The 11,337-nt window shown below is 37.5% G+C and overlaps 1 protein-coding gene across 1 annotated transcript; it reads left to right on the plus strand.

Annotated features, from left to right (window-relative positions):
• The first annotated feature begins 3,217 nt into the window (after nt 1-3,217).
• Nucleotides 3,218-9,759, plus strand: MRPL15 (mitochondrial ribosomal protein L15). Its single transcript, XM_036878938.2, has 5 exons — nt 3,218-3,405; nt 4,225-4,379; nt 4,945-5,110; nt 8,298-8,421; nt 8,856-9,759. Exons 1-5 carry the CDS (start codon nt 3,298-3,300, stop codon nt 9,191-9,193), a joined length of 891 nt encoding a protein of 296 aa, XP_036734833.2. The 5' UTR covers nt 3,218-3,297; the 3' UTR covers nt 9,194-9,759.
• Nucleotides 9,760-11,337: the final 1,578 nt, after the last annotated feature.

An 11,337-nucleotide genomic window follows, 5' to 3' on the forward strand; every position in this document is an offset into this window, starting at 1 on the left:
TTAAAGAAAACCTGTTAGCCTAAAAGCCAGTTCTTTGTGACCAGGAAAGGGGGAAATACTGAAAATTGCTTTAGAGAGAGCAACTACTAATTGTTGTAGCTTCTTATTTACACTAAAAGATTATTTAAAATGTACATAACAGTCCATGGCAATGTTAAAGAAAATATATAATTAACAGAAGTTGGAAAGTAGAAGAAGCAAAGGAGTGTGAGAGCTTGGGCATGTCACTATCTTCATTGTACACAGTGAGGAGCTAGTGTTTAATTTTGAATGTTGAAAATCCAAGAAATATTTAAGGTACTTACATTATTTCAATTACACAGTTTACCATAAGAGAACTAAAATACTAGGAATAGTTTAAATGATCTAAATCTTCATCTATCATAAGACAAGTGAATATACAATATCAAAATTGATAAAACAACTAGTGATAGAGGCATTTTAGTTTATAAATATGGACGCAACCACCAGAAGAAATAAACACAGAAAATTAAAAGTGGTTGTCTATGGAGAACTCCTGTTTCTCATTACAGGCCTTTCTGTGCAATCTGATTTTTTTTGTTAACATGTGTACGTATTACGATACCTGAATAAAATTAAAATAGACACTCAGTGTGAATGAAGACCTTTAAGTCAGGACCAAACTTTGATAAAATTAGTCAGTTTTTACTCAAGTGACATTTCCTTCCAGCTCCTTTCCATGACCTCTTCTCAGCTGAGTATTTGTTTTCTACCAATATCAAAGGAATTCACTGCTCTCCTGCGCAGGCATCCTCTCACCTTCACTAAGCAAAATTCCACCTGCAGTTGTTTTCTGCTCCTCAACTTGGGTCATCACAAAATTAGCCTATTCTTGGTGCCATTCTAAAAAGAACTTGTTCTTGGTTCATAGCAAAAGTCAGTAATAATCTAATAACTGAAACTCCTTTCCTCCCCCTGTTCCCATCCCTGCCAAGATATTATTTAACGTATGATCTCATTTAGGGAGATTAGATGGGAGAGTTTCATGTTTTTGTTTTTGTTTTGTCATTTTTTAATCTCAGAAACAGTTAAGATGATCAGACTTCACTTCATAGTGTAGTATCACTAGGGTTCATGCCAAGTACCTCATGCAAATTTATACTTTTATTTTCTTCCCCCACTCCCATTCTCTACCCACTTTGAAAATTTTCATTTTAAATAATGAGCTCGAAGGAATTAATCTGTGTAGATAAGACTGTCAAGGCACTGCAATAGGTGGGTGAAGATCATTTGGAGTGTTTGAGAAAGAGGCCTTCCTGAGGGACTTCAAATTATACCATCTTTCATTCTTTTTATATCATCAATGATTCAGTGGTCCTTATGAACTGCAGCTGGAATCAGAATGGACCTTAAATAGTTGCTGAGATGTTTTCTTATTACAAGATCTCAACATGATTTAAACAAATTATAGCACAACACCCCAAGCATGTGAGTGCTTATAAGTACTATCAGGCGGTGATGATGTTATAAAACTTCTATAGGCTTAAGGTAAGGATTGATGACTTATACATCACACATCCTTAATTTACATTCTTACAACACAGATGAAAACTCATCAAATTACTTTGTCAGTTTTATATGCTTCATCAACAATTTTGGATATGGGATAAACAAACAGCTATCCTACAATTAACCACAATTATTATTTCCACTATTATTAGCTGATGTCCACCAATCACTATATAACCTACACAACAAAGAGCATCTACTTCCAAGAAGTGTGCACATTGTTTTATATTTCCTGTAACCTATTTATTCAACAAATTTTTTTCCATGATAAAAAACATTATTGGTATTAACACTCACCCAGAAGTTCATTACTTAACGCAAAGATTTTCCAGATAGAGAAAAAAAATGCGTATCTTTTGGAATTTGAGAGCACATTTTGCAACATATTTTGCAACTTTCTTCCTAGAAGTATGAAATTTCTGACAGATGATTAAATATGTTGAACTGAAACCCATAAAGGCAGAAACTAGCTTCTATTTTTTTTTTCCTATATATTCTTTGGACTTTTAAATAGAGTCTGGATTTAATCTTAATACTATTTTATAGAAGTCATATACCTGGCTTTCTTGTATTTGTGCTATTAAGTTTACAATAAGCCTACTCTTAAAAAAAAACTTAATTAAAAAAAAATATTGTTTTGGGAAGTTTCCCTAGTAGATTTCAAACAACCTGGGAGAAAGATCCTGTCTTTATCCATGTGTATTTTTCAGTAACAACTTCTGTGACTTGCTCATAACTAATTGCTTAGGTAAAGGAACGAATTAAACTTTCTGTACTTTATACTTGACTTAAAATAATTTTTAAAAGGTTTAAACATAGAAGCAGCTGAGCTCCAAAATTTTATTTCTCACCTTCACTGTGATCATTAATAGCAACAAAGAGGAGCGCCAGCAAGAGTGAAATATAAGAATAAAAGAAAAAGCCACAGAGAAAAATAAGGAAACTCATTTTTTTTTTTTTTAGCGAATGTTATGTATTTTGTGCTGCAGATACTACATTTTATATTATAAAAAATACTTTTATAATAGGAAGCAGTTAGCTTTGAATCCTGGCTCTGCCGCTTATTGAGACCTACCTGACCATGGCAAGCCTTACCCTCAGTGTGTAAAAGGTTGAAACATCTACCTCCACTAGTTGTCTATAGTTAAATCGAATAAGGATGATTTAATATGCGTCTGGCACAGCGGAAGCGCCCAGCGTGGCTCTTGTCATTAATAGTAAGTGGTGATTGTCTCGGTGACTCGTCAAGAACGCACCGTGTGAAGCCCATTCACAGGTCGGTATGAAATAGGTATTATGAGTTGGATCCTTGGTATTATTTTCGAATCTCAAGGGTGCATGCAATTCGCGAAGCTCTAAACTGATAATTTAGCGTCACTGTATTCTCGTTAAGATCAGAGAAGGTACTACCCCTTAAAGACTACAGATTATGAGACCACACACGCCCGGCCCATCAGGGACCCAGGGTCTCCAACGCACAGCGTTTCAACGCGCGCTTCCGTGTGGCGGGAGAAAGCGTCCAGAGTCCGTGCGCGGTACGAGTACCATTTCTCAAAGCAAGACTCCGCCCCCGCCCAAAGGCAGCTCCACGGTGAGGAATCCGCGTGGTCGATTCGGCGGTCGCCAGAGTCCAGGCTCCAGGCGCGCCCCGCGGCATCCAGCCAGAAGTGCGACAGGGGCGGGACCGCGGTCGTAGAGCAGGACTGCGAGGCCACGTGGGATCCCAGGCGGCTCCGAGCGCTCTTGGAGGCACTGGCTGGCTGTGTCATGGCAGGTCTCAGGCAGAGCGGTGGGGCCCGGGCCCTGGACCTGATCCGGGCCTTACCTCGTGTAAGCCTGGCCAACCTAAAGCCGAACCCAGGCTCTAGGAAACCGGTAAATAGCTGGTGGCGGTGCAGGGCCGCGCATGGGGACGGGGGCGGTGAAGCGGCCCTCCCTCCGGGTGGTTCGCGGGGAGTCCAGGGTGTTGAGGTGAACTTAGTGCTGCCGAGCCCCGTTTCTCCGTAACTGCTTAGAGGCGAATCTTCCCACTTGGTTCCAATTTGTAGTAAGGTGTATATTTAACAGTGTAAGTGTGTTAATTAGGGCGGAGGAGCGAAGTCGCAGAAACTAGAGTGATTGTCTCATTCAAACTTGGTTTAAAATGAATTACTTTCCCAGCATACCTTTATCTACTTGGGAAAGATTTGAATTGATTAAGTTAAATGTCTCTTCTGCAAATCACAGAACACAGCTAGAAAAAGTGTTAGTTGGTATACTGTTAATTTAAACATCAATTACTTGTTTTCGTGAATTTTTTTAAGTTTTGGTGTATCTTTAAATGAAATAACATATATTTACAGTTAATTCCAAAATAAGTGTTCTTGCATATCACGTAAACGTTGTTAATGGGTGTTTAATTCTAGGATTTTTTCCAATTTCAGCTTATGGTGAAATCCTTTCTCCCATTCCATCTTTGGAACTTTGCCTTTGAAACACAGCTTGGATTTTGATTACAAGAATTAGCAATGTCTTCAGAGGCAAAGATGCTGATTTAGATTGTTTGGAGGTTAGAGCAGCTAGAACCGTCCTTGGCCTATAGTAGTTGTGTTAGCTAATACTGGTTGGTTTGATGAATGAATGGCATAACAACAAAAGGGAGAACTACAGTTTTTAAAAATGCATCTGTAGATCTTAAAATTCTCTTATTTGTAGGAAAGAAGACCAAGAGGTCGTAGAAGAGGTAGAAAATGTGGCAGAGGCCACAAAGGAGAACGGCAGAGAGGAACCCGGCCCCGCCTGGGCTTTGAGGGAGGACAGACCCCATTTTATATCCGAATCCCAAAATATGGGTTTAATGAAGGACATAGGTAAGGTTGATTTGCTTTTTAAAGTAAAAATAACTAATTTTAATTGAGAGTCACCTAAAGAATAGTTTGGTAGAAATTTAAATTCACTTTAAGGCAACTTTTGCTAATGTTCTCTGAACCATTTTTGGTAGTGAATTTAGGCTGGATTAGTAGGAAAAAGGCCCAGATGTTGCACTCAGAGCTGCTAAATGGAGGTAAATAGACTTGCTTTTGTGGGCATTTAAAGGCTTAGCAATAATATAAATAAAAATCTGGCCCATTTAGTCACCTAATATATGACTACCAGTGTTACTTTGAACTCCATTAATGTATAATTCAAATAGTGGGTTAAAATTTCCACGAATTTGTTATTTATGTAAATGATTAGAGAGGCAAATTATTTTTAGTGAAACAAAGAAAATATTTGTTTTGTTTCATCACCAAAAATCAAGCAATATTATGTGTTTTTCTTCTCAAGAGGGTTTATTAAACCATTTAAATTGATGAAAGAAAACACAGTACAGAGCTTTGAGTTGATTTGAAAGATAAATTTGAGTTTTCCAACTGTGACTTCCTTGTTCTGTAGCTTCAGACGCCAGTATCAGCCTTTGAGTCTCAACAGACTGCAATATCTGATTGATTTGGGTCGAATTGATCCTACTCAACCTATTGACTTAACTCAACTTGTCAATGGGAGAGGTGTGACCATCCAGCCACTTAAAAGGGATTATGGTGTCCAACTGGTGGAGGAGGTAAGTCTGGATTAGATTTTTTGGAGTTACACAGAAGGCTGTTTATGATTTCCATATAATCAACACTCTGCCTTTATTCCTTCTGAGTTGTCATATAATCATTACATAGTAGCCATCGTGTTACACTCGCTTGTAGCTTTAGAAAGTTTGCATGTTCTCATTGAGGGTCCTCTGGGTCCTGGTTCTGTAATGCTCTTGTGTGTCTCCATTCATCTTGCTCCGTCAGTCCCTTTGGTTCTCTGCTCAGATGTCATCACATCAGGAAGTTCTTTTTTGACATCCTTTTGTAAAAGAGCGCTCACACCTCTTCCACCCCTTCCCCTAACCCCATAGTCAAAATCGTCTTCCTTACCCTACCCAAAGTGTTGTTCTATGAATATATTAACACTGACATTTATTACCAAGTAATGCATTTATTTTTCATTGCCTTCCTTATTGTAATAGTTCTGTGAGAATAGGTACTTTAATTCATTGCTGTAATTTTCTAATTGCAGTAAGGAGTTTTATATTTATAGGAATTGCCTAGGAGTTTCATAAGCAAATAAACTTGAACATTGTTAATCAGCTGTTTCTTGGGTGTCAGTAATACAGCTATGTAAGTGACTTAGTGTCCACTAGAGGGAAGCACATGTTTATGAAAAATCCTTTGAGATTCCTTTGAAAAAATGAACCTATGGACAAAAGCTTTCCAAATGCATCCTTAAGCCCCAGTATTCTGCTCTGGGTGTATAAGGGAGCACACGTGTAAATTAACATAGATAAACCCATGACTGCATCAGCCATTAAACTGCACATTCCAACAGTCTTCAGGTGTTGTCTATTAAACAAACAAATAATCCTGGCAACTGCACCAGGGCAGTCATTCAGTAAGTATCATTACCCATCATTTGTAGCTCTATTTTTGTAGCTCTATAAATTGGTCAACCTTTTCTGGATTTCAGATTTGCAGTAAATAGTGGATAATAAGACTTTGAATCTTGCAGCACAAAACTATCAATTTGGGAATATATGTTCTTCAGGAAAAATAAAAGAAACTTAACTGATACAAAGACATTCCTAAAAATACATTTTATAATACTGAAAATACTGGAACTAACTCCCAGTGCCCAAGGATAAGGACATGGTTAAGCAATTTATGGAATAGCAGTTAAAAATCACAGGTAATAAAAGACCTTATTTTATTGAGTCATGTGTTATTGATTATAACTGTGCAGACCAATGTCATAGATGGGAAAAAATGTGTCTTAGAAATGGTGAAACATGTTGGAAATACATTAAAAATTCATAGTTAATATAAGGAACTTGATTGGAAGTCAGCTTGTTTCAGCTTTGCCAAAATAGCAAAAAATTTCTATCACCACAAAAAGAATGGTAATGCCGCAGTTTTAATTTTTGTCAGAATCTGTTGTAATGTATAGCACATCCTAATTAAAGTGACCTGAAAGAACTTTAGAAAGTTCAGGACTTTTTTAGTGTTTGACCATTCCAAGGAAAAGTAGACTTATTTATTTTTTGTCATTTTAGAGACTATAGTAAAATCAATGGTGAATTTCTGTTGTCCTCTTCTGCCTTTTTCCCAGAGGGGGCCTATCCCTCCAAAGCTTATACCCGGTGTCAGATGGTTTGTCTTTGCTGGGTCCAGTCCAGTCGGCCTCCTCTTTAACCATCTCTTGGCCACTTAGGGAAAGGGAAGATAAGTTTTTGATTTGTATCATATAGCACAGTGTTATAGTTAAGAACACAGATGCTGTTGGAGAACACAGTTAGTGGTTCTGTAACATTGTACTATGTTGATTATAGTGACTGCACTGGAGGGGGTGAGGACTTGATAATATGGGTAAATGTTGAATCACTGTGTTGTATATTTGAAACCAACATAATATTGTATATCAATGATACTTTAATTTTTTAAAAAAGTACAATGATCCTGGGTGTACAATTTTGATAAATGGACATAACTGAATTGCCTTTAAAAAATCAGATAGCCCCAGTTATCCTACCAAGAAAATGAGTTCATTTGGGAGAAGTAGAGGGATTGCAATTCAGGATAAGCAAACCATAGTGAGTCATAGGCCTAAGTCCTGGAGAATGAAGAAGAGGTGTATATTATTTTTACAGAGAAAAAGTGAGACTTGGGAGGGGCTGTTTAGAATGAAAGTCCACTGGAGTAGACAAAGTTCAGGGTGATGACAGCTGCTCATTGGCTGTTGCTGGGCAGAAAAAATCGTCCTCCTTTTGCCATAACCTGACCTCCTTGGGTGTATAAAGCAAGCTTCTTTCTGTTGTGGAATACTAGGTTTATTCTTTCTGCTGGAGTTTGGGAATGGTGGCAGTGGTAGCGCATGAGGAGCTCCCTTTTAGGACTTCCCATCTCATTTTCAGTGTGTGTATAATATCCACACACACCTTTTGTGTTATAGAACATTTCCATCTCCCTAGATATTTCTCATATGGCTCTTGCCAGTCAATCTACTGCTCCCAGGCAGCCACTGTTCTAATTGACCTTGGATTCATTGTTTCACATTTTATAACTTCGAATGGACAGAATCATAGTTATCTCCTCTTGTAGGTAAGGCTTCTTCACTCAGCATACTGTTCGGAGATCATCTGTGCTGTTGCATGCATCAGCCATTTGTTTTTTTTGCTGAGCTGTATTTCATTGTTCACCACAGTTTGCTCATCTATTCTCTTGTGGATGGACACTTGGGTGATTTCAGTTTTTGACAGTTATAAATAAAGCTGCTGTAAGCATTCTGTGCAAGAAAAAAAAAAACAGATGCTGTGACTAGACATCCTGGTATAGAATCCTACCTTTGTGATCTTGGGCAACTTACCTAACATCTCTGTACTTGTGTCCCCATCTGTGAAGTTGGTTTAGCAATGGTTCTATCGTAAGGTTATGAGGATTAAACGGTCTACTGTTAATGAGGTACTTGGAATCGGTGCTTATGTTGTTACCTACTAAATATATAAAATGAAAATATAGTTGTGCCTGCTTACAGGGAATGAAAATTAGTTACACAAGGTGACCTAAAAAAATGTAAAAGAACTTGTTTTTTGATAGGACCTCAAAGCAGAGGTACTTAAAGTAGGCACTTTAGAGGAGGAAACAGGGTAGAAAGGAAGCATGCCATATTTACATTCGGCCCTGCTATCTACTAACAGACTTTATTTTGACTTATTACAGGGTGCTGACACCTTTAAGGCGAAAGTTAATATTGAAGTACAGTTGGCCTCTGAACTAGCCATTGCTGCAATTGAAAAACATGGTGGTGTTGTTACTACCGCCTTCTATGACCCAAGGAGTTTGGGTGAGCGTGTTCTGCAGTCATCTTCTCTTCCTCGTCATCTCAGGCTGGCTGCCATATGAGATTTCACAAGTCCTTGCGGCTGTTTGACTTGCAGTTAGGACAACTCAGTTTTCTGTTTCGGGATTTCTTGTTAGTGATGTGGCCACTTGAGCTCTATCTTATAATATTCTTAAGACAGTTATGTCATAAAAAGGTTTTGTGTTTAAGCATGGGACTTAAATATGATGTTACCTATGTGTAGAAATTCATTAGTCTTCAGTAATTCAGGAGTAACTGACTTCCAAGGTGCAGTTTTTTTAAATGAAGCATTTCATTTGTTTAAAAAAGTTACTGGAATTAAGTTCTCATATTAGTAATATTTAACAATTAAAAATTAAAAGAAAATCATTATGTATAGAGCTAGTATTTACGTCTCTTTTTTTAAATGTTTGTAGACATTCTGTGCAAACCCGTTCCGTTCTTTCTGCGGGGACAACCCATTCCAAAGCGAATGCTCCCCCCTGAAGTCCTGGTGCCATATTACACTGATGCAAAGAATCGTGGTTACTTGGCAGACCCTTCCACATTTCCTGAGGCAAGACTTGAACTCGCCAAGAAGTATGGCTATATTTTACCTGACGTCACTAAAGACGAGCTCTTCAAAATGCTCAGGATGCGAAAGGATCCGAGGCAGATTTTCTTCGGTCTTGCTCCTGGATGGGTGGTGAATATGGCAGATAAGAAAATCCTAAAACCTACAGATAAGGATCTCCTCAAATATTATAGCTCGTGAATTCCCTTCCAAGAAAGCCTAGTTGTAAAAGAGTGCTGGAAAAGGGACTGAAACTTATGTATTTTTCATTGCATTTTCTTAGTTTGTAATTCTCCAGATGTATGTTTTCTGTGTAATAATATTTTTCTTATTTTTAATCTAATATTAAAAATGCAAGTAAGCAAGAATTGCATAGAGGAACTGAATCTGTGTGGGTTCTTTCTCATTTAAAGATAAAAATTCCCTGGTTTTCTGCCAAAGAAACATTAAAACTTTTAGAATATTTGTAGTTGGTTTTTTTTATCCAGGTCATGTTTTATTGTTGCAGAATGAATGTGCAGATGGATGGGATTGTTGGTAGGCCTGCTCAGTCGGGGTTTGAGCAGATGGGAATGAGCTGGTGGCCCTTCTCAAATCAGTAGCCTCAAGGAAGCGCTATACCCAGTGTCGAGACATAAAACCTTCATCCATGGGTAATTAAGATGTGAGTTTTAAGGTTTAAGTCTGGTGGATAGCTTCTAAGTAGTATGATTATTTGCTGGCAAAATTGCAATAAAAACTCCAAGAGAATTCATTTTTTCAACTCTTGATATGACTATAATGATTAAGCCATTAATTAGCCTGTTTTCTTAAAGGTGTTTTAATTCTAATTGATTTTTTTTTTTATTTTATAGATACTGGAGACCTTTGTCTTTCTGTAATTTTAAATTATTTTGAAAAAATTGTCCAGTGGTTGCATAAGCCATAAAGTTCAGTAATATGGAAATTAAACTCAATTAATGTAAAGACACTTAGCAGTCAGTAAGCTTATTTAGCTTTTCAAAGATATGTTGTATCTAAACCGCATGAAAGTTTAATTCATCCTGATACAATGAAATATTGAGTAATTCATAATTTTTCGACAAATAAAAATAGATTGAGTCCTGGCTGTTTATTAAAATAAAAAATTTAAAAACCTAAATGGTGCAATATTTTGTTTTGTTAACTTACTAATCTCCTATTTTGCTAACTTGAGATTCAGTTTATAAGGTAATTTATGTACCAAGAGTATATTTCAATTTTTATCCAAGATTATATACTTTGGCTTATTAAATCATTCCTTAATGAATCACCCAGAATTTAAATGAATTGCTATTAGGACCATCTTCTTTGACAGTGACAGAACAGGAAAAGATTTTGAAACATGTTTTTATTTTGCAGAGACCCCCTAAATGACAGAGTTGGGGGTGGGAATTAGTTTTGGCTCCATTTGTCAGGAGCCGCAAACAGTGGCTTGAATGAGATTAAGTTGATTTTTTTTATTGATTTTTTAAATTTTGGTTTCATTAATCTACAATTACATGAAGAACATTATGTTTACTAGGCTCTCCCCTTCACCAAGTTCCCCCCCCCAAACCCCATTACAATCACTGTCCATCAGCGTAGTAAGATGCTATAGAATCACTACTTGTCTTCTCTGTGTTGCACAGCCCTCCCCGTGCCCCCCCCCCACATTACACATGCTAATCGTAATGCCCCCTTTCTTTTCCCCCACCCTTATCCATCCCTTCCCACCCACCCTCCTCAGTCCCTTTCCCTTATGGTTACTCTTAGTTCATTCTCGGGTTCTGTGATTCTGCTGCTGTTTTGTTCCTTCAGTTTTTTCTTTGTTCTTATGCTCCACATATGAGTGAAATCATTTGGTACTTGTCTCTCTCCGTCTGGCTTATTTCACTGAGCATAATACCCTCTAGCTCCATCCATGTTGTTGCAAATGGTACAATTTGTTTTCTTATGACTGAATAATTTTCCATTGTATATATGTACCACATCTTTATCCATTCATCTGCTGATGGACATTTAGGTTGCTTCCATTTCTTGGCTATTGTAAATAGTACTGCGATAAACATAGGGGTGCATCTGTCTTTTTCAAATTGGGCTGCTGCATTCTTAGGGTAAATTCCTAGAAGTGGAATTCCTGGTTCAAATGGTATTTCTATTTTGAGCATTTTGACGACTCCATACTGCTTTCCACAATGGTTGAACTAATTTACATTCCCACCAGCAGTGTAGGAGGGTTCGCCTTTCTCCACAACCTCGCCAACATTTGTTGTTTGTCTTTTGGATGTTGGCCAACCTAACTGGTGTGAGGTGATATCTCATTGTGGTTTTAATTTGCATTTCTC

This window comes from Manis pentadactyla, chromosome 3 (assembly GCF_030020395.1).
Source record: "Manis pentadactyla isolate mManPen7 chromosome 3, mManPen7.hap1, whole genome shotgun sequence".
Lineage (NCBI taxonomy): Eukaryota > Metazoa > Chordata > Mammalia > Pholidota > Manidae > Manis > Manis pentadactyla.